The 25446-nt window shown below is 38.2% G+C and overlaps 1 protein-coding gene across 1 annotated transcript in view; it reads right to left on the bottom strand.

Annotated features, from left to right (window-relative positions):
- Positions 1-25446, bottom strand: part of LOC114648702 (syntaxin-binding protein 5-like) — a 580738-nt gene that overhangs the window by 310718 nt on the left and 244574 nt on the right. Inside the window, 1 exon segment of the mRNA XM_051924863.1 lies at positions 16746-16880. Within this exon segment, the coding sequence (XP_051780823.1) occupies positions 16746-16880 (135 nt within the window).

Here is a 25446-nt window from a genome sequence, read left to right on the forward strand (position 1 = left end):
GGTGCTGGACTGGCCAAGCATGTCTCCAGACCTAAACCCTATTGAGCATCTGTGGAGAATCCTCAAACGAAAGGTGGAGGAGCGCAAGGTCTCTAATATCCACCAACTCCATGATGTCGTCATGGAGGAGAGGAAGAGGATTCCAGTGGCAACCTGTGAAGCTCTAGTGAACTCCATGCCCAAGAGAGTTAAGGCAGTGCTGGAAAATAATGGTGGCCACACAAAATATTGACACTTTGGGCACAATTTGGACATTTTTCACTTAGGGGTGTACTCACTTTTGTTGCCAGCAGTTAAAACATTAATGGCTATGCGTTGAGTTATTTTGAGGAGACAGCAAATTTACACTGTTATACAAGCTGTACACTGACTACTTTAAATTGTATCAAAGTGTCAAATCTTCAGTGTTGTCCCATGAAAAAATATAATAAAATATTTACAAAAATGTGAGAGGTGTACAGTGATTCCTCGCTATATTGCGCTTCGCCTTTCGCGGCTTCACTCCATCGCGGATTTTATATGTAAGCATATTTAAATATATATCGCAGATTTTTTGCTGGTTCGCGGATTTCTGCGGACAATGGGTCTTTTAATTTCTGGTACATGCTTCCTCAGTTGGTTTGCCCAGTTGATTTCATACAAGGGACGCTATTGGCAGATGGCTGAGAAGCTAGATTGCTTACTTTTCTCTCTCTCTTGCGCTGACTATCTGTGATCCTGACGTATGGGGATTGAGCAGGGGGGTTGTTCGCACACCTAGACGATACGGACGCTCGTCTAAAAATGCTGAAAGATTATCTTCACGGTGCTATCTTTTGTGCAGCTGCTTCCTGAAACGACATGCTGCACAGTGCTTCGCATACTTAAAACCTCGAAGGGCACGTATTGATTTTTGACTGAAAAACAAACTCTGTCTCTCTCTCTCTCTCTCTCTCCCTGCTCCTGACGGAGGGGGTGTGAGCTGCCACCTTCAACAGCTTTGTGCCACGGTGCTTCGCATACTTAAAAGCCAAACAGCCCTATTGATTTGTTTGCTAGAGATTGTTTTCTCTATCTATGTGACATTCTGTGCTCCTGACACGCACTCCTTTGAAGAGGAAGATATGTTTGCATTCTTTTAATTGTGAGACAGAACTGTCATCTCTGTCTTGTCATGGAGCACAGTTTAAACTTTTGAAAAAGAGACAAATGTTTGTTTGCAGTGTTTGAATAACGTTCCTGTCTCTCTACAACCTCCTGTGTTTCTGCGCAAATCTGTGACCCAAGCATGACAATATAAAAATAACCATATAAACATATGGTTTCTACTTCGCAGATTTTCTTATTTCGCGGGTGGCTCTGGAACGCAACCCCCACGATGGAGGAGGGATTACTGTACTCACTTTTGTGAGATACTGTATATAAAAGCCAAATACCACTGACTCACTCATCACAAAATCTACCAAACCATGAGGACTTGGGACTTGAAATTTGGAATGTAGGTTACCCTTGGCCCATAGGTGCTCGCTAAGAAACGGTTTTAAATATTTTGTGGTCCAAGCACATTCTGTCTGTATGTCTGTCCGCTTTATGTCTGTACGCTTTTCACGAGAGAATTACTTAACGGATTTAAATCTGTTTTTTTCTATAATTTGCTTGAACTTTCCAGTTGATTTTGCAACCTCTCTTATCGCGCTAAGTACCATAGTTCACTTGTGGCACCGATGTATTTATGCAAATCCAACAGAGTGGCTGTGGGACGAAGACAGGATGCGGGGCCTTCCTCACTCACTCACTCACTCGTCAGCCTCTGCTCGAGTTGGTCTACGCCACATGTTGGAGTTCACTTTGCCTCCGTTTAACTAGCAATACCTGTTTGTTCAACAGACATTATCATCTACAGATTGTTAAGGAGTAATGTTTGAAGTGTTTGAGAGAGAGATCAAAGCTCCATGTGTTTTAGAGGGTAGCTGCTGACTGCCAGAGATATCACGGCCATGTGCTTTTCTCCCGACACGGGAAACGCTTTCCCGTCAGAGCTGAACACGATCAGATATAGTGCCAACATCTATTGATTTTTAAAGTCTGTCCTATTTCATTACTATGTGGGCGAAGCCATGGGGTACAGCTAGTAGGTAATATGTTACTAGGGATGTGAATAGAAACTCGCTTACATGTTGATTTGAACATGAAAAATGTTTATTAACACTAGAATTACCAGAGCCTATGAAAAAACTTGTAAATAGATAGATAGATAGATAAATCTGTCCCTCCTTAAATCCCTTCGCACCTCTCCATACGTTTTTTATTCTTTAAATGTGCCGATAAAGACAAGCAGCAAGCAGCCTGCTATTCCATCCCCCCACTGCCGCAGAACGTGCACAAAGTTCTCCCAGCTCATGCCTTGATTATCTGGGAGTGAAGTGCTGGAGTTTTAGAATGAAAATAATAGATCGTTATTTGGAACACATGCATTTCATGTGTGTTCCGTTTCTACAATAATCTGTGTAAACAAATTGTTAAAACAGAAACGTTTTCATATTTTAGTAATAAATGACAAAATGTAGGCATAAACTATATAATGTGTGAAGCCTGAAGTCCAAAGATCAAATAAACACTTTCACAAAAGGTTAAAGGACAATACAACAGCTTCCGTGGCATAGCAGTAAGAATTGCTGACTTGTACTCAAGAGTCCCCGGTTCGATCCTGACTGCCTCCTATATTTACCATTTTCAGTAGTGAGGTGCTCTTATTGTTAATATTATACAGTAAACACATACATTTGATTTGTGTCTGTAACAGCCGGTGTACATTTATAGGACTTGTAAAAGTTTTTTTTCCCCACATTTATTCTCTCAGTCACGATCACGATACATACTTCTGCCATCCAATCAGTTTTATTGAGTGTTCCTGCTCACGCTGAATTAGCATACAACTTATGGTCCATGATGTCAAAGCCGCACTGATAAAAAAAACTGACATAGGTATATATGATATTTGGAATTATTCATTTTATGACCTGTATAGTACATTTCGGAAAACAATGTGGCACGGATGCAACATTATTCATATTCATTCGCATAACACCTTGCGGTTGTAATCAGTGGCCGCGTGTTTCTCCCCCCATCCCGATCTTGCCAGTCCCCACTTGTTGCTGTATGGTGCTGTTTCTTTGGTACTCCAGGACATGCAGAGGAAAGAATAATATAGAGAGGTCAGTTCAGCGCTATATGCAATCATCAAATTCAAATGTTAACAATTCACACACCTGAAAGAAAGAGACAATATACTGTATGTGACATTTTGAAGAAATCATTTTATGACCTGAATAGTACCAATCAGAAAACATCATCGCACTAATGCAATATTATTTGAAAACGAACAAGGCATGCACAGGGACCACTGAGAAAAGAAGAGTGTTCATGGCTCACCTTGCAGAGGAGCTTCGTCATCACTTCTTACAAGAAAAGGAGATGGATAAAGCAAAAGAGGATGCAACATCAGCAAGCTTCTGTTCCAAGACCGCCGTTTCACCAGTCCCTTCAGTGTAATAGTAACCACAGCACAAAGAGAAGTGTGTACATTGCAACAGGTACACAAATCGTATATGTAGAAAGGATGGTCCTTGGGTGTGTGGGAACTGTTAACATTTGAATCTGATGATTGCATATAGCGCAGACCTGACCGCTCTGTACTATTCTTTCCTCTGCATGTCTTGGAGTACAAAAGAAACACACCATGCACCCAAAAGTGGACACTGGCAAGATCGGTGGGGGGGGGGGGGGAGGGTGTTGTATCGTGACCGTGACTGAGAGAATAAAAGTGGAAAAAAAAAAACGCCAACTTTTACAGTACTATAAATTTACACTGGCTGTTACAGACACAAATCAAATGTATGTTTTTAATGTATAATATTAACAATAAGAACAGCTCACTACTCAAAACGGTAAATTTGTCGGAGAGCCGGTTTCGAACTCACGACCTCCGGATTATAAGTCTGCGGATCTTACCGCTACACCATGGAAGCTGTCGTATTATACTTGCACCTTTTGTGAAAGTGTTTATTTGATATTTGGCCATCAGCCTTCACACATTATACAATTCATGTCTACATTTTGTTATTTATTACTAAAACATGAAAAACATTTCTGTTTTAACGATGTGTTAACACATATTGTTGTAGACACAAAACACATCAAATTATTTCCCCTTACAATTCTGGGTAGCTCACTCCCAGATAATCAATCAAGGCAGGAACTGAGAGAACTTCTTGCCCGTTCTGAGGCGGTGGGGGGATGGTATAGCAGGCTGCTTGGGCTTATCGATACATTTAGAAGACAAAAGACGCTGACATGGGGTGGGGGCAGAGCGAAGGGATTTAAGTTTTTTTGTTGGCTCTTGTAATTCAAGTGTTAAATTACAAAACTGTGGGCATCCCAGCCTCAACCTTTACCGCACTCACAATGCACTTTATAAAGATAAATAGATTTCAATGTGGGCGGCACGGTGGCGCAGTGGGTAGCGCTGCTGCCTCGCAGTTGGGTGATCTGGGGACCTGGGTTCGCTTCCCGGGTCCTCCCTGCGTGGAGTTTGCATGTTCTCCCCGTGTCTGCGTGGGTTTCCTCCGGGCGCTCCGGTTTCCTCCCACAGTCCAAAGACATGCAGGTTAGGTGGATTGGCGATTCTAAATTGGCCCTAGTGTGTGCTTGGTGTATGGGTGTGTTTGTGTGTGTCCTGCGGTGGGTTGGCACCCTGCCCAGGATTGTTTCCTGCCTTGTGCCCTGTGTTGGCTGGGATTGGCTCCAGCAGACCCCCGTGACCCTGTGTTCGGATTCAGCGGGTTGGAAAATGGATGGATGGATGGATTTCAATGTAGCTCCCTTGTCAAACTGCATATCAATACAATGAATCAAACATACACCTGAATCAATTTAAGTATTATACAGTGCATCTGGAAAGTATTCACAGATTCACAGCGCATCACTTTTTCTACATTTTGTTATGTTACAGCCTTATTCCAAAATGGATTAAATTCATTTTTTTCCTCAGAATTCTACACACAACACCCCATAATGACAACATGAAAAAAGTTTGCTTGAGACTTTTGCAAATTTATTAAAAATAAAAAAATTGAGAAAGCACATGTACGTAAGTATTCACAGCCTTTGCCATTAAGCTCAAAATTGAGCTCAGGTGCATCCTGTTTCCCCTGATCATCCTTGAGATGTTTCTGCAGCTTAATTGGAGTCCACCTGTGGTAAATTCAGTTGATTGGACATGATTTGGAAAGGCACACACCTGTCTATATAAGGTCCCACAGTTGACAGTTCATGTCAGAGCACAAACCAAGCATGAAGTTAAAGGAATTGTCTGTAGACCTCCGAGACAGGATTGTCTCGAGGCACAAATCTGGGGAAGGTTACAGAAAAATGTCTGCTGCTTTAAAGGTCCCAATGAGCACAGTGGCCTCCATCATCCGTAAGTGGAAGAAGTTCGAAACCACCAGGACTCTTCCTAAAGCTAGCCGGCTATCTAAACTGAGCAATCGGGGGAGAAGGGCCTTAATCAGGGAGGTGGCCAAGAACCCGATGGTCACTCTGTCAGAGGTCCAGAGGTCCTCTGTGGAGAGAAGAGAACCTTCCAGAAGGACAACCATCTCTGCAGCAATCCACCAATCAGGCCTGTATGGTAGAGTGGCCAGACAGAAGCCACTCCTTAGTAAAAGGCACATGGCAGCCCGCCTGGAGTTTGCCAAAAGGCACCTGAAGGACTCTCAGACCATGAGAAAGAAAATTCTCTGGTCTGATGAGACAAAGATTGAACTCTTTGGTGTGAATGCCAGGCGTCACGTTTGGAGGAAACCAGGCACCGCTCATCACCAGGCCAATACCATCCCTACAGTGAAGCATGGTGGTGGCAGCATCATGCTTTGGGGATGTTTTTCAGCGGCATGGACCGGGAGACTAGTCAGAATAAAGGGAAAGATGACTGCAGCAATGTACAGAGACATTCTGGATGAAAACCTGCTCCACAGCGCTCTTGACCTCAGACTGGGGCGACAGTTCATCCACACAGCGAAGATATCAAAGGAGTGGCTTCAGGACAACTCTGTGAATGTCCTTGAGTGGCCCAGCCAGAGCCCAGCCTTGAATCCGATTGAACATCTCTGGAGAGATCTTAAAATGGCTGTGCACCAACACTTCCCATCCAACCTGATGGAGCTTGAGAGGTGCTGCAAAGAGGAATGGGCGAAACTGGCCAAGGATAGGTGTGCCAAGCTTGTGGCATCATATTCAAAAAGACTTGCAGCTGTAATTGTTGCCAAAGGTGCATCGACAAAGTATTGAGCAAAGGCTGTGAATACTTTTGTACATGTGATTTCTCAGTTTTTTTATTTTTAATAAATTTGCAAAAACCTCAAGTAAACTTTTTTCACGTTGAAATGTGGTGTTGTGTGTAAAATTCTGAGGAAAAAAATGATTTAATCCATTTTGGAATAAGGCTGTAACATAACAAAATGTGGAAAAAGTGATGCGCTGTGAATACTTTCCGGATGCACTGTATATGTGTATATATATATATATATATACAGTGGAACCTCTAGATACGAGTTTAATTCGTTCCAGCACTGAGCTTGTATAGCGAATTTCTCGTATCTAGAACAAACGTCCCCATTGAAAATAATGGAAATCCAGTTAATCCGTTCCGCATCCCAAATATATTAACATAAATATCAATTTTCCTAACAAATAACACTGATAAATTATATATACTGTAGTCTACCTTTAATAAATAACACTGGTAAATAATATAACTGATTATTAAAAGAATCAAAACAGGTGTCCAAAGTGCAGTAGAGCATTCAATAAATCTTTAAATAAATAATCCTTAAAACAGTTGTGAAGTGGAGGTTTAAAGTACATAAGAATAACAATCCTTTAACACGAGGTTAAAACGTCAACAGGAAGCAGTCTTCAAAAAAACAGATGACAATCCCCGGTGCTTCTTCTCTGTTAGCGTCTCACCTGCTTCTCCCATGCGGGCTCTGCAACAGCCGAGACACTTAATACAGCTGACCTTCTCTACACCGTCCTGCTTCAGCTGTTTGGCTCGCCTGTTCAGCTACACGCGAGCCTGTACTCGCTCGCTCTCTCGCACCGACTTCCTACTGCTGCGGATTCCTGCCTCCTCCTGCAACCTCCGTTCTCTCTCCTCTCCTCTCTTTTCTTTTACTACTTCTCCCCCTTAACCGGCTCGCGCTTCTCTATATATGCGGGGAAGACATGGCAGCTGCTAGGGTTACCACTTTTAATACAAAAAAATAAGGGACGCATACGTATTGATTCAAAACGGGACGCGCAATTTCATACTCAAATACGGGACGATTCCGTATTTTAAAGGACGGGTGGCAACCCTGCCCAGCCCATCAGCCACAGGAACAATCATGGATGTGAGCAGTTTCCCACCTGTGCACTTAGGTGAGAAACGCAGACACCGCAGATCGCCCTGCGGCTCGCTACAGCTACCACGCCCCCTCGCTAAGCCGCGAGCTATACCCACAGCCTGGCTCGTGGCTCGTTACGTGAGCCAATGCTCGTATTTAGATCTGAATTTTTCGCTCATACTTTCCTCGTATTTTGAATTTCTCGTATACAGAGGTGATCGTATCTCGAGGTTCCACTGTGTATATATATATATATATATATATATATATATATATATATATATATATATATATATATATATATATATATATATATACACACACACACACACACAGTTAGGTCCATAAATATTTGGACACAGACAACTTTTTTTCTAATTTTGGTTCTGTAAATTACCACAATGAATTTTAAATGAAACAACTGAGATGCAGTTGAAGTGCAGACTTTCAGCTTTAATTCAGCGGGGTGAACAAAACGATTGCATAAAAATGTGAGGCAACTAAAGCATTTTTTTAACACAATCCCTTCATTTCAGGGGCTCAAAAGTAATTGGACAATTGATTCAAAGGCTAGTTCATGGGCAGGTGTGGGCAAGTCCATTGTTATGTCATTATAAATTAAGCAGATAAAAGGCCTGGAATTGATTTGAGGTGTGGTGCTTGCATGTGTAAGATTTTGCTGTGAACAGACAACATGCAGTCAAAGGAGCTCTCCATTCAGGTGAAAAAAGCCATCCTTAAGCTGCGAAAACAGAAAAAACCCATCCGAGAAATTGCTACAATATTACGAGTGGCAAAATCTACAGTTTGGTACATCCTGAGAAAGAAAGCAAGCACTGGTGAACTCAGCAACACAAAAAGACCTGGACATCCACGGAAGATAACAGTGGTGGATGATCGCAGAATCATTTCCATGGTGAAGAGAAACCCCTTCACAACAGCCAACCAAGTGAACAACACTCTCCAGGGGGTAGGCATATCGATATCCAAGTCTACCATAAAGAGAAGACTGCATGAAAGTAAATACAGAGGGTGCACTGCAAGGTGGAAGCCACTCATAAGCCTCAAGAATAGAAAGGCTAGATTGGACTTTGCTAAAGAACATCTAAAACAGCCATTTAAAATTCATTGTGGTAATGTACAGAACCAAAATTAGAAAAAAGTTGTCTCTGTCCAAAAATTTATGGACCTAACTGTAGATATATACATCCCTTTCTTACACAGGTCACTTATTTGTCAGCATTTGTTGTAATAAAAGATGACAGATAAAAGCTGGTATTACTCTGCATTAAAGCCCAACCGATCAGAGATTTTTGTCACCGATACCGACTAAAAGAGTCTGTGACTTCTGATAACCGATATTAGTGACAGATAAAAAATAAAAAAAAACCCTCCCCAGGGCTCAAAATAAAATGCTCCAATAAATGTTTCATATTTTAAAACAAAATAGGCATACCAATTACTGTAGATGTTAACTGTGTACAAACAAGTGTTAATTAACTATTATCCATAATCATAAAAATAACAACAGTATATAACAACAATATACCTCTGAAAATAATTGCATCAGTATAATTAAATAAGGCAATACTCAGAATTGTGAAACAATATTCTTAAATTCTGTGCTGTTTACAAAACAATACATAAAACAATAAAACTCAACTACTGTAAAGAGCAGCTAATAAAAGTAACATGGGTCAAGTAATATTGCCATTCCAGTAAAGGAAGGTTATAATTCAGGAAACACAGCTTCTAAGCATTTACTCCATGGAGAGAGTTCTTCTCGTCAGTATAAATAACCCTGAGCACCTCCTCACTGTGCACTGAAAATGGTGGACAAGCCAAATATCCTTTTGCCTCAACAGACAGAATCAAAAATCTGCCACACTTTTCCCCAGCACCATTAGCCAAAAGCTCAGCCAGCATCCGCGTGACTAGGCTAATGGACTTAGCAGAAGGAGAAGTGGTGGTGGTGGTGGTGGAGCTACAGAGGAGTCAGTCTTCGCTGTCTCCATCCCTGTACTGCTGCTGCAAATGGCACTCCGATTAGGCATCTGAGCTGAGACTCTCCAACAACTACTCTGAAAAGTCAAGGCTCTGATAAGTTGGACTGTAGGTCTTTCACTTCCCGCTTCTGATAACAATGTAACGTTGGGGCCAAGTGCTGTAATGGGTGGATTCTCTGCTTTTTACATGGCTATTAGAGGAGGCTTGTTATCCTTAAAAGGACTGCTTGCTTTTTGCCGCACTAGTTGGAAAAGCATGTAACTTTGCAGGTTTGCCATTTATATAGGTGGCCCTGCCACTGGTGATGTAATTCCCACACATGCGTGGGTGACTCATCGCTGGATTATGTAACTTGTCAGCACCATTACAATATTGTAAATTGGTCTTGCAAACAGAACAGCAGTGAAGATAAGATGCTGTACTTGTAATATTTTTTCAATTTTAACAAAAACAACAAGGACAGATGCACATATTCATGCACCTCATTCAGCTCTTTTACAAAACCTGTTTGAGATGTAGATTGCAGCCACTGAACTACATTTCAGATGCAATATTTTTTTAATGTGAAGATCACACATAAACTTAAAGTCACATATAGTCTAAGCATTTATTTTCATTATCTGTGGCGTAACTGGTTTTAAATGGAAAAACAGGTAAGAAAGGACAAAGCACTGAATGTTTGCCGGCTATGGACAAAACAGATTATAGTTAAGCTTAGAAAACAATATTTTGACACTTGCATTTTGTATAATACATCCACAATGTATATGTTTGTTTCCTAAGAGGAAAAAAGGCCTACCTACTGTATGAAATCTCTGAACGGCACTTACAGTATGTTCACTTTGGGGATCACAACTTTTCTTGTTTGCACAAAATCCAGCACATTATCATGAACTCTGTCACTCAAAATGCTGGCAGCTGATCGACATCACTTCAGCCAATGCTGATTAAATTATTGAGCCCCATCATTGGCCAGTCACATCTTCCACATGATTAATCAGTTGTGGTCTAATCTGCATTGTGCAAATAAGTATTATCTAGTATTTAAAAAAATGTTTACCCTAAACCACCAATCAAATTCATTTTTACTTTATTAATGAGTTGATAAGAGGCTGAGGGGCTTAATTAATAAACTGAAAGGTTCTGCAAGCAACTCACAAGTTGCCCGCTTTGTGTTTGTTGTGGTGGTGCCTGCCAGCACAGGGTAAGCAGCAGGAGAGAGCAAGAAATGAAAAAAACGAAGAAAAAAAAAAAAACATTTCCTAGTAACGAAGAGGGAAATGCATGCTGCACAACCACCAACTTTCAAGCATTAACCAGGTCTATAATGAAAAATAATTAAATAATTAGTGGAGTATTAAGTGTTCACCATAATAAGCAAAAATACATCAAAAATTAAATCTGCCAGTTTTGAAATGCTGTAATTTGGGATGAAGTTCAGAATTCTCTAAGTATTTACATATCTCTTAGCACAAAATGTTTACCAAAGTTGTTGGATTTTAACATCTCTATATGCTGGTAAAAAATCACCTTGGTGTGTTTATATTTATAAAGAGAATTATGAGCATATGACAAATATGTTCTGAGATATTTCAGGTAAGGGCGGCACGGTGGCGCAGTGGGTAGCGCTGCTGCCTCGCAGCTGGGAGACCTGGGGACCTGGGTTCACTTCCCGGGTCCTCCCTGCGTGGAGTTTGCATGTTCTCCCCGTGTCTGCGTGGGTTTCCTCTGGGTGCTCCGGTTTCCTCCCACAGTCCAAAGACATGCAGGTTAGGTGGATTGGCGATTCTAAATTGGCCCTAGTGTGTGCTTGGTGTGTGGGTGTGTTTGTGTGTGTCCTGCGGTGGGCTGGCACCCTGCCCAGGATTGGTTCCTGCCTTGTGCCCTGTGTTGGCTGGGATTGGCTCCAGCAGACCCCCGTGACCCTGTGTTCGGATTCAGCGGGTTGGATAATGGATGGATGGATGGATATTTCAGGTAAAAAAGATGGAAGCTTCCAGGCAAAGTAGTTATACTCAATAATCATGGCATTGGAGAGTGATGTTACATGTTGACTAGCACATACATGTAGGAATTTTGCTCTAAACATGTTGCAATAATGACCCAGTAAATATGAGATATCCCCCTCTCTGACCATGTGCAAGTCCTGCTGTTGTATAATTAAGAAAACAAATTAACTACACAGTTACATTTCTTAAGTTATTTTGGATAAGAGCAAAGGATAATAGATACTGCACATATGCATATCATTCATTTGGCTATCTATTGATTTATTCAGTCCATTCTCTATGATCTATATGAGCTACTCTCCTCAATTCAGGCAGCAAGGCCACACATACAGACAAACTCACTCATACTAGAACAAATTAAAGTCACCATGGGCCTCATGTATAAATGGTGCGTATGCACAAAAATGTTGCATACTCCCGTTTCCTCACTCAAATCGCGATGTATAAAACCTAAACTTGGGGTAAAGCCATGCACATATTCACGCCAGCTAAATGCTTGGTGTATGCAAGTTCTCTGCTCGGTTTTGCAAACAGGCGGCACCCAGCGTCAAAGCAGTGCTTTTGTTCCAGTGTGGTTTCCCTTTTGTTTTTTAGATCCACATCCCTGATGTGGCTTTATCAAATACACTGAAATTAACCGCATATTGTTTATTAGTTTAAGGCATCTGATTGTAATTAACCTGTAACAATATAATGGTGCACAAAATGGCCAAACTATTCCAAATACAGTGGAACCTCGGGTCACGACCGTAATTAGTTCCAAAACACTGGTCGTGAACCAAAGTTAATTTCTCCCATAGGATTGTATGTAAATACAATTAATTTGTTGCAGACCGTACAAACTATGTAAATATTTTTACATAGTATTTTTGTGTGTAGATTTTTAAGCACAAAAATAGTTAACTATACCATAGAATGCACACCGTAATAGTAAACTAAATGTAAAAACATTGAATAACACTGAGAAAACCTTGAACAGAGAAAAGTAACATTGCAAGAATTGACGCTATAGCCTTACAAACCGCTCGCTGTAAACACTTTTTTTTAATGAGTTTTAAGTACAGGGAAAAACATGAACATTTGAAAAATCCATAACTTAATAAACAATCAACAAAAGTAACATTACAACAATGCACACTACGAATCGATCGCTGTAAACAGAAGTAAAGTGGAGGTTAAAATCCAATAGAAAAAAGTCTTCATTAAATACGAGGTTAAAACAATGCTCGAATCAGTCTCTTTTAAAACAAGCCTGGTGCATTCTTTAACTGCCTTCTCGGCCTTAGGCGACCAACCCTCTCTCTCTCTCTCTTGTTCGCTCTCGCTCGCTCTCTCTCTCTCTCTTGCTCGCTCGCTCTCTCGCTCACTGCACAGGGAGAAACTGAACACGTGCAGAAATCATCAGCGTGTACGAACCAGAAGTTTCATCACGTGAGGGTGTGGTCGTGAACAGATGCAAAAGTTTGGTGAACTTTTTGGTCATAACCCGATTTGTACGTGGTCCGAGACGTTCGTGACCCGAGGTTCCACTGTACCATAGCTGCTTTAGCGTTGTTCCTCTCAATGCACCACTCAGTATTTATTCCACTGTATCTGAGTGTGGAATCATAGCTCTACAGCAGCTGATCGGAAAGAGAATTATCGGTATACAGCATCAAGCACATGCTGCCTCAGCCATGCACTGCTTGAACCTTTCCTGTATGGACCTCATGGTTCAGAAACAGTTTCATCCCAAGAGCTATAAATGCACTCAATAAGTCCATCAAGTACTCCTCGTAGAAGTGTTTGTACTAGTTAGTACAATTACCTCACTGTAAACTTGCAATACAGTTATAAAATTGCACAACCTGAGCCACTTTATAAAACGCTTATTTACATATGATGACAATTTCATTTTTAAGATGGAATGCAGCAAAATGCTTATTACATTATACAGATAAAATGTTAACATCATTTAAATAATCTATATTGTTAATAATTAAACATGTGAGGACACGGTGTTGCAGTGCTAGCTAGTTCAGGGATTGTTCCTGCCTTGCGCTGTATTCTTGCTGGGGCTGGTGCGACACTGGAAGGATAGATGGATAGAATAATTAAACATGTAGTACGAAGATATTTCAATGTTCCGTAAAAGTTTTGAAGAATCTGCGTTCTAAGCTTACAGATGGCTTAACATCTATTACAGAGCTGATTGTGTGGCGATTGGTTACTTGGAGAAAGGAAAGGAAGGACAGGAATTGGAGGTTAGTACGTTTGAAAGAGACAGTACCGCTGAAATAAATTATTTCATCAAAGGTCGCGTACGGCGTAGCAAGCATCTTGTGGGAGGCAGGAACAATCTCTGGACAAGGTGCCAGCTCATCACTATCACTGCACCACCGTGTTCCCATGTTTAATAACATGCTTTAACTCCTATCATCATGAAAATGATATCAAGTATACATCTCAGTATTTTAATTATTCAGAGAGCTGTAATATCACAAATGTAATGGATTCTGTGTCCTGTCGGAGGAAGAGAAAGCCCATTTAAGTAGAGCACATAGAAGAACACATACAAAACAAAGCATTTAACATGCTACTTTAGTTACGATGGGATTTGAAAAACTAGTAAACGATTTAAGTTGAAGTTTATGATGTTCTACTTTAATGACAAAATAAACTATGTGATTAAAGTGGAAATTTCGAGATTAAAGTTGACATTTCAAGCTTTTTTCTTACTGTGTCCCTATTTTTTTTTTCTTTTCTCTGTACCCTAATAAGCTTTCATATGACACTCAGACGGTGGGCTACGACTCGCCTTTTCATGACGTCTTTGATATCTGACAACTTTGTGAACTTGAGCTTTCTAGTTTCTCAGACACTGTATGTCACTTGATCGACTTCCTTTTGTTGTTTATATCACTGTTTACCAACAAATAGTACGTATTTCCTTGCCTCCACTTGGTATTCGCTGAAATTCTTCTATTTTCCCCCGTGCTTTTGCCATTGCCTTTTCACAGAACGCTGAGTTTAAGGGCTATTTATATTGATTTGCTTATTCAAAGAGGCGTAATTCTGGGAAGAGTTGGGGTGGGGCAGCAGGCGCATGCACGTGTGTTACTTTTCACGCTTACCAGGATTTAAGCAGCAGAAGAACGTAGATGCTGGCGAACACACAGATTTATGCATCTGGATTTTTTTGTGCGTATGCACATTTCTGCTTTGTTTTAGTACACCATGTTTTAGTGTGAATTCTACACACGGCATTATGCATGAGGCCCCAGGTGTAATGATCTTGATGCTGGGCTAGCAGTGTTTGTGGATAACTCAGGTAAATAAAACCCAATCAATCAAATTCAAAGGCTTCATGATATCACAGACCTGATATTACATAGCTCTACATTTGTACTGCTATATTAATCTTCACTGGCATCCAGTATGACAATTTACTGATTAGATGGCAACATCCTATAAACTCCTAAAGTTACCCTACCACGTGCAAGGATTGCATATGCAAGACATCACTTTTAGGCATAGCAAAAGCAGTAGTAATGTGACATTTTTAATGTGAAATTTTACCCAAATTTTACAAAATAAAAATAACCAAAAGTAAGTTCATTTTGTTCAGTGAATAAAATGCAAACTTGATCATTCACCTAGAACTATAAATTGCACAAAAGAAAAAAAAATTCCACCTAAATAAGCATATAAAATTTCATGTAGGACATGTCACTTCTGCCATTGGAAAATACCATTCTTTCATAAAAAAGCTTTATCACTGGTGAAAATCAGGATGAGCTACTTTTTTTAATCTAAGTAACCATTCAGACGGCACTATCAAATAAATTGTGGTTTCAGAATAATTAAGTTCATTACAACTGCAATGTCTAAAAGCAGAGTTAAAAACAAGATGGTGTTTTCATATTTTTGAAGCTCTGCATATAATGAAGGACCTGGCAATGTTGACAATTGTACAATACCTGTTGAAAAAGATCTGTAACACAGAAGGTCAAGAAGCAAAGAGAGCATAACAATGCATTGCTCTAAGAGAAAAAAAAGTGCAATACCCAGCTGGCTCAGGTTAGGCATGATCATATAGCCAGTGCACCCTTCACAACATGTCATGAAAGCACCAAAATATCTAATGAAGAAGAGAATCACCTGAGGACCAGCCTGCTAGCAGCTATATTATCCAGCTGTTTGTAAGTGCATTTGCTGTTTTAGGAGCAATTAGCATATAATAAAACTGTCAATAGTAAATCTGAAAATTAATAATAATACTTCATTTTCCACTTAAATGTTATGATTGTAAAATTTGACCTTAAAAAAGTCTTTTTGCCTTGATCTTGTAGCATGTTTTGAAAATGCCTACAAACATGATCTTAAACAGATAACAAGCACAAGCCAAATGTATATTTAATGAAAATTCAGCGATCTCATTCTCATATATCATTGAAACAATTAACATGCAAGCAGAATTAAAAAAATAGCTATCAATTAAATCCATTACCTTCACATTAGGTGGTATTTCTGGTTTGATAGCAATATACACAATATCTTATTTGAAACAATGTTATAAATGGGTAACTTAGTAAACAACAATAAAATTACAAACAAAGCCTTTTAAACTCTATCAACCCACATGATTTACAAAAAAGCATTTACAACACAAGTACTTATATAAATACCTAATATGAATGTCAAGAAATAAAAGAAAATAAATGACAAGAGTAGGCCCCCGGTATCTTTTACCATCATAATAAAATTTAGCACATAGAGCAGACTACACAACAGGATAAGGAAACTAAATTATTATGAAATAAAAATAAAGACACACCCCAAAATTCTACTTTTCATGCCAGCTGTTTAATAGACAGACAGAGATTCCAATGAATAACCTATTCATTTTCATTAATAATACATTCTTAATATAACTGACAATTTACTTCTTGTACACAAATCAGAAAAATAAATCTATATTACTATTTTATAAGTGCCATTCACTTAAGAAAAAAAAATGCATATTAATTGTCTCAATAAGCTCCAGGAAAAGATACTACTAAAATCCTTTCCTTTTCACTATTGGTGTATTGGATGCAAGTCTCCAGTATACAGTATATCTGACAATAGGATGCTTGGTTTAACAAAATAAAAAACCCTGAAATGTAGTACCACACTCGAGTCTGTATTTCTCTACTCGTATTAGGCAATTTTAATATGGCTAATAAGAAATTAAAATTAAATCTTTAAGAAATGGGTAAGAGAGAGAAATCCACTATGAATGAAAAACAGCATTTAAAGTAATGGATTCTCTGATAAAACTTACAGTTCAATGGCTTTATTCCACATAATGACATAGCCTGAGAGAGTGAAGGACTCCACATTAACAATGTGAATATTTCCTCGTTCTGTGCCAACATACAACCATTTACTCTGGAAGGGCAGATGACAAAAAGTTATCCTAAAAGAGAAGAAAGACACAGAGAGAGAGACAGTTACAATTTAAAAAAAAATTTTAAATGTATTTTTAATACATAACACAAAAATACACACATAACTACAATACCAGTCAGTTTTAGAACACCTCTAGTTTTTCTTCCAATTTAATAAATGACCTAAAATGGTGAAAAGGTAAGCAGTAAACTGCCAGAGGTTTATATTTAAAGTTTAGGTTAGCAAAAACTGAAAAAAGGAAATAACAGAATATTACAAATGGGCCTTTTTCAGTAAAAAACTAATAGGTTACAAACTATAGATGTTCTGCACAGTGGCGTAGCGTAGTGGGGGCGGCCCGCCCCGGGCAGCATTTTTAGGGGGCGGCAAAATTTCACAATAAATAATAATAATATTTTGTAAAAATTTGAACCATACCTAAATAAGGGGGCGGCGGAATTTTCCTCCGCCCCGGGCGGCTGACACCCACGCTACGCTACTGGTTCTGCAACAATTAAAGTTAACTACACCATGAAGGCTGAAGCAAACAATTTGCACACGTGTCCCAACTTCTGTTGGTTACTTAAAAACCCTCTGTCTGTCTTAAAGCAGAGCTGGAACAGATTGTATTACTACAATCTCTGAAATAACACTTGGAAAATATTCCAGAGATAATGGCAAGAAAACAGCAATTACAAAGGAAATAAGAGAGTATGCAAGCTAGTGACCATCAAAAACTTGTCTTCTGATTGGGTTGTGACTTTGGGTTTGACAAATCTTTTTTTGCAATTTATCTAAGTGAAAAGCCTACACTTATAAGGGTAATAATGGTCTGTCTCATTTCACTTGTCAGTTGTAGTTTTCTTCCCATTATCACTAGGATTTACAATTTTCTACTGTGTAATACTGTCCAAGTAGTACTTCAGAGGGTACAGTAACACGACTGTTCCAAATCTGCTTTAAGACAAACAGAATGTTTTTAAATAATCAGCAGAAGCTGGGACACCTTTGCAAATTGTTTGCTTCAACTTGCAAAACTTAGTTAACTTTAATTGCTGTAGAACATCTGTAGGATGTAACCTATTAGTTGTTCCCTGAAGAAGGCCTATTTGTAATACTCTACAAAATCCTTTTTTCTCAGCTTGTGCTAACCTAAACTTGAAACCTCTGGCAGTTTACTGCTTAACTTTTTACCAATTTGGGCCAGTCAGTTTATTTCAACTGATTAAATCCGAAGAAAAACTAGAAACACTGAGGTGTTCTAAAACTTGTGACTGGTAGTGTTTGTATATACAGTAATCCCTCGCTATATCGCGCTTCGACTTTCGCGGCTTCACTCTATCGCGGATTTTATATGTAAGCATATTTAAATATATATCGCGGATATTTTGCTGGTTCGCGGATTTCTGCGGACAATGGGTCTTTTAATTTCTGGTACATGCTTCCTCAGTTGGTTTGCCCAGTTGATTTCATACAAGGGACGCTATTGGCAGATGGCTGAGAAGCTACCCAATCAGAGCATGTATTACGTATTAACCCCTTAACCGCCCTCTGCCGGATATATCCGGCACCGTTGTTTTATTGCTAACGCCATACTGCCGGAATTATCCGGCACATTTGCCTGTGGTTATATGAATGCCTGGCAAGTAGTATAACTGATGGTTTGGCGTGGGTATTATTACTACGTTGTATTTCGACAAGTCTGTGGTTGTTTTGGCCGGTCTTGTGACGTGATTCGCATGTAACAGCCGTGAATATGGCGAAACGTAAACTGACTTCAAGTGAGGCTTTGCAGGCGATTTTGGACAGTTCTGATCATGATTGTAGCAGTTCTGAAGAAGATTTTAGCGACAGTGATGAGCAGCAACGTGCGCTGCATGATACTGTGAATGAAGACACATCGGATGACGGCGCTGAGTGGGTGTATCCCCAGCATCTCAGCTGGGCTGCTGCCCGTGGTGAACTACCTTTTCTGCATTCGTTTGAGGGAACGTGTGGCTTTATTGTTGATGTAAACAATTACACTGCTGAGCAGTTTTATGAGCTGTTTGTGTCACCTGATTTGATCAGACATTTTGTTCATCAGACAAATCTGTATGCAGCACAGTTTATTGAGAAAAATCCCAATTTACCTCCACATTCCCATGTTCGTGCTTGGTTTGACACTGATGAAAACGAAATGAAAAAATTCATTGGGATTTTGATGTTGATGGGAATAATCAGAAAACCAGATATTGAGATGTACTGGTCTACAGATCCTATGTATGCAACACCTATTTTTGCAGCTGTCATGACACGTAACTGATTCTCTTTGCTGCTGAAATTCTTTCATTTGAATGACAACAGAAACGAGCCAGATAAGAAAGATCCAAACCGTGACCACTTGTTCAAGCTACGTCCTTTGATTGATCATTTATTTGAAGCATTTCAGTTGCCCTACATGCCAGGACCGTCAGTTGCAGTTGATGAAAGTTTATTGCCGTGGAAGGGCCGCTTACAGTTTCGACAGTATCTACCATTGAAAAGGGCACGGTTTGGTATCAAGATGTTTTGCTTAGCTGAGAATTCAGGTTACATTTATAGATTTCGTGTATACACTGGCAACTTGCACAACATTTAGTGGTCAATACTGCTTGAATAAATGTAAAAAATGTAAAAAAAATGTAAAAAAGTAAAAAAACGAAAATTGTTCAGATTTCGCCTGGCGTGGGGAATATTTAGGGAGTTGGCGGTTAAAGGGTTAAATAAAACTCCTCAAATATATTGTGAGCACAGGGGCTGTTCGCACCAGTAGACAATACGGACGCTCCTCTAAAAAAATGCTGAAAGGCTACCTTAACTTTGCTCCCTTCCTAGCAGGTGCGTTGTCCAGCGGTGCTTAGCATACTTAAAAGCCAAACAGCCCTATTGATTTCTGATTGTTTGCTTTTTTCTGTCTATCTCTCTGACATTATCTGCTCCTGACCCGCACTCCTTTGAAGAGGAAGATATGTTTGCATTCTTTTAATTGTGAGACGGAACTGTCATCTCTGTCTTGTTATGGAGCACAGTTTAAACTTTTGAAAAAGAGACAAATGTTTGTTTGCAGTGTTTGAATAAAGTTCCTGTCTCTCTACAACCTCCTGTGTTTCTGTGAAAATCTGTGGACAAATGTACAAATACTGTATCTGTGTGTCTGTGTATGTATGTGTGTCCATCCAGTTGCTATGTCTCTATTAGATGCCATTTGGTATGGGATTTGTAAAATCAGTGCTAATGTTTGTGATTCACCATAATTTGAATGACAAATGCAATGCATTTTATTATTACATGTATTACAAAATACATTTTAACAGATGGTACACTGTACATGTTAATATATCGATTGTAACAGAATAAAATATATTTGAGTTCCAAGTTGTACTGTACTGTTAGAAATAAGTGTGCAACACTAACTGAAAATTACACTGTACTTTGCAGATCAAGTGATAAATTTGGAAAATAAGAATGTCAGTTACAATCAGTTTCTCCTGTAGTTTGTAATACAAAAAAAATGTTGCATCAATTAATCTGAGACATTCTGAATCTAGAGCTATGGAAAACAACTTTTTAATGTTTTATTATAAAGCAAAGAAAAAACTATTACTGTAATAATATATTTTCTTAGAAGTAGCTATCTATAGATGATCATTTACACTTTAATTTTTAACATTAATAAAGTAACACTCCTTTAAAGCTAAGTACGTACTGTTTACTCAAATAGGTGTTTTAGCTTTCCAGAAGTTCTTTGAGGGTCAAGAAATATTGACAACTTCCATTTTGCCAAAAAAGGATAAAATCTAAATCTTCACATGATTTTTCTCTTTAACAACTACAACAGAATGGTGGGAAACAGATGCAAAGCAACCTCTGAGCTGCAAGTAACTTTCTGATAAGTATAGGCCATATGCTAAAACTTTCTCCTCTTAACCTGAAAAGTCACATGTTTGCTGCTTTGCTGCACACTTATCTTGTTCTGCTGTCATACTTCATGTAAAGCAGGACTGAGATATTATCCATTAGCACCACATGAGATTTTATTTTAAACAAAAGAACTACTAAATTTAGTCCACTCATACAAAGTATATAAAGTGATGAGAAAGAGACTATAGTTTAAATATCTATCTTCCAATTCCTCCTTATTTTAAGAATGTCTTCAATTTAAAATATACAGATAAAAAAGACACTTCTATTATATTTAAAACATTTCCAATTTAATAAATGTCCCGTATCTCAGCTCTACATATTCTACCCATTTCTTACAAATATACTTGAATCCAAACATCATTATAAGCCTAAAGAATCTGCTAGTCTAAATTAATTTTTGAATAAGACAACAATCACAGTTGTTACTTGGACAATCAACATTAAATTGAGTTCTCTATTCCATAGAACCAAGCTCACTTTCATTCTTGTCCATGCTAAGCCAGGATGTCAAAGCAAGTTGAACCTAAGAGCATGTCCACCCCTTTAAATGCTTTTTCTTTTTTAATTTAGGCGGAAATATCAAGATTTAATCTTCATGTAAACAGTATCTATAGATACAGGTTATTTCATATAACAAACCTCATACCACGTTACATTTGCTCGCCAACCCCCGGGCAAGTGCTACATACTAGCCACTTCACAGCTCTGCCGCTCGCGTATGGGGAAGCGGATGTACAATTTAAACAGATTGTTATTTTCATGGGAATTGTTACATATGCATAATAGAACTAACTATTTTACATTACAGTGAGTAATTAACCATAGTAAAAATTAGTAAAACAAAATACATTGAAAGAAAATTATGTTTCATGTTGCGTTAGAGGTATTTGTTGCGTTATATGTTTTCATTCTGTTTGGCTTTGAAATTAACATGCAAATACTTTTTAAACTTACACTTTCACTGTAAAACTTCAGTAAAAACAATATTTGGAATTAACTTTTCATCAAAATCGCATTGAACTTTGATTCTGTGTTTGGACAACGTATAACTGTCCGTGAGTGAATATTGTTTCTCTCTCTCTAATAAATAAACCGACTTTTTCTAATGTTTGTCCCTGTCATTTATTAATTGTCATAGCAAAAGCTATTCTAACGGGAAACTGTAAACGTTTTAATACGAATGGCATATCAAGATCTCCTTTGGTGTCTAATGTTATCCGCAGAAGATGTACTACATTACCTTTTTTGTTGCCTGTTAAAGTTTTACATGTCAGAATTGTTCAACCAATTTTGAATACAAGTAATCTTGTCCTATTGCATAGCCCATTACTTATATATAAATTACGCAATAACATTACGATACATCCTTCTTTCAGCAGTAATTCGGCCGGTGGAAGACCGGACGGTTACGGAATATTGTAATTTGATGTTTTCATCTTCCACACCATTACCACCAACTGTTTCAGCATATTCTATTGATACACATTTGACCAATCTGCCATGTAACCAATCGACAATTTTCATGTTAATTTGTTTGACTTCATCGTTTCTCTGTGCTAGGATCGCCCATGTACTCATTTCTTCTGCTGATAACCCTTTGGATGAAATTCTTCAATAAGAACAATAATAATAATAATAATAATAACAACTCGGAGTCCTGCATAAAAATTTATAAGAACTGAGAGCACAGGAACTGTATCTGACAAAAGCATTCACACGAATAAGAGGTGAGAGGACCGTGGGCATGGGCCGTTAACTGGAAATGGCTGAGAGGATGGCAGGACTTAAAAAAATATTTTGGCAATAGTCTCATCTCGTCTGAGAGGAGGACGGGACTTGAAAAAATCTCTTGGCAACAGTCTCATCTCAAGATTTTCTTTTATAATAGAGAGACATAAATGCAAATTTTGCATTTGGAAAAAGTATGCACAACTCTACATTTATCACAACCTCAGATACCTAAATTTAGAATTAGTTGAACCAGATCAGGTGCAATTGAACAGAATATCATTAGAGAGGAGGAACCTATTTCATTTAAACCTCGTACATAGAGGTGTGCAATATTGGCAAAATAATTTATATCTGAACTTTGACAATAATGATAATTAGACATTAGACAAGATATTTTACAAAGTCTTATTGATCTAGCTTGGTGTTGATAATAGGATATTAATTGCAGTTTACTAATGATATGAATGGAAACAACAGTTAAGGCAAACTAGTCATTTACTTACGTAAAACAAAATTAAAATAACACAAAAACATTAAATTCACCAGTCAAAGTATAACTGAGATCAAACAGTGCAAGTATGAGTAAACTATTTCAAAGTGGCCTAAAGGATTTACACAAAAATTACACTAAGACTAAAAAAACTATTATATTTAGAGCATTTTAAACAGACATTTACCCTTAATGTAAAGAAAACATGAATCCAAAGGTAATAAAATATTAATCATAATTGAAATATAGTTCATGAACATTACAGTCTGGATAAATCTAAACTGCCCTGCTGTAAAGTGAATTGTGCAGCATACAAGTAAGAACAAAAATCAAACATGCCATAGTGTAAAAATCCAAAGTTCTGTCAAATATTGCACAGAAAAAAAATAATAGCATTTGTAGACAAGTTCTGTCACATATTGCTCAAAAATACAACAAAACTCAAACTTATAACATTTTTTAACAAATTACTAACTTCAAATTCTGTCCAATATTGCACAAAGATGTCAGAAAAAATAAAACTATTGTAAAATTCTGCTGAGGAAGAAATACCAGTCTGTCCATAGAATCTTGCTTCAGAGCAGCATGGTTACATATTACAACACATTACAGCCCAATATGGGGAAATGTACTTCTTGTGTTTTCTACCACTCAAGTGGATTTACATCACTGTCCAACTCAGGTATCATTAACTACCTCTTGATGTCTTTTCAATGGCAGTGTGCAGAAACTTGCTTTCTCTAAATTCCAGGTTTTTTTTTTTTTTGTTTTTTTAAATAGCTGCTAAAAGACTTTTTTTTTCTTTTTTGCTCCCTCCCTTGTGTCATGATCTGCTCCAACATCTGCATCCATAGGTACAGATGGAATAGGGTGAGGGGACGGGGATCCATGCAAGTGTTTTAATAAATGAAAGAAAAAAATGTTCTTTGGAATCGAGGACCCCCAACCAAGATGGCTTGTGAAATAAAATGCACCCAATAGCCATATGCCTTTTATAAAAATAAAAATACTCCATTCATACGAATTTTTTAAGCAAATACAGTCTTTTTAAAGCCAAACCACCACCATGCGAGTGAGGATGATAGATTGCGAGGCTGTTTATCCCCTGGCGCTGTTTGCTCACTCAGTTTTAGGCAGCTATGCTAGCTTCACTTGTGGTGCAATGACCAAGCATGCATGTGCAGTAGCCTAGCCTGTTTGGTTGCATGAGACAGTGAATGTGTGGACTCTCAAGGCATGTTTTTGATTTTTTTTTTTTACAAACTGAGTGACATACTCAATAATTTCAGCTAGCACATTGTTAAAGCAACAATTATTATCATAGACCATGCATAACACACTCTACTCAGGCATTTAGTTTTATTGGCTCTTTGTTATTAAAAAGTGTGCCTAGATCAAAATAGCTCTCTGAGGCCTCAAGAAGGACTTATGAGTCTTGGAATGGATTTAAAAAGAGCTCCAAATAATTAAAAATTAACCATTCCATTGTCTGGAAGCTCATCATCTATACTTGTATATACCAGGATGCTCCATCACGATGAGCCTGAAAGCAAGGCTTTAAGGGTTACTTGAAATGATCTGTGCAGGCAAGACAATTCTCCAATATTATACATCTGAAAGAATTCTGCATGGAGGAGGAAAAACTGGTAGACAGTTATAGGAAATACTTAAAAGTACTTGTGGTTGTTTCTTCCAAAGGAGACAATACCAGCTAACAGAGCCTGTGGTTGTTTTTTTTTTTTTTTTTTACAAGCCGCAAATGGCATGTCTGTTCAATTTTTATTGAGTATTTTTTTGAAAAATCTCTTTTTTTATTACATCACCTTTATCTATAAATACTATCTATAAATAAACATCAAATCTTGATATGTTCATTTATGTTAAAAAAGAAAAAAAATACATGGGTTGTAATTACATTTTCACATAAATATAGATGCTGTAAGGACACATAACTTCACTTTTTACTTTCTACTAACTAGGGGAGGAAGGAAGTATGTGATTTTACAAAGTCTGACATAAACTGGTAATAAAACAAAGTCACTACCTATCTTAAAATAGTAGCATATGACATTAACAGTGAAAATTAAAAGTGCATCTAGTAAAGACATTGACTTTAGAAGATCAGGTACTATTATTTCAAAAAGTCTGAAAACAAACTTGAAATGCAACAAATTCAATGCATCAATCACCACTAACAGTAAATAAAGAGAAACAGAGGCTGCAGCTATTAGGATTTCCAACCTGATAACATCGTAAAGTCTTACTTATACTTGTGCTAAAACACAAAGGCAAGAAGGCAAAATAATTTGAGGGAAAATAAGTTATGAAGAATAATTTAATTTTAAATGCAATTCATATTTTCTTCTACAGACAAAAATAATCCCAATCCCTCTGCTCTCATTAACCTGACGGAGTACTCGTCAGAGTA

This window comes from Erpetoichthys calabaricus, chromosome 3 (assembly GCF_900747795.2).
Source record: "Erpetoichthys calabaricus chromosome 3, fErpCal1.3, whole genome shotgun sequence".
Classification (NCBI taxonomy): Eukaryota; Metazoa; Chordata; class Cladistia; order Polypteriformes; family Polypteridae; genus Erpetoichthys; species Erpetoichthys calabaricus.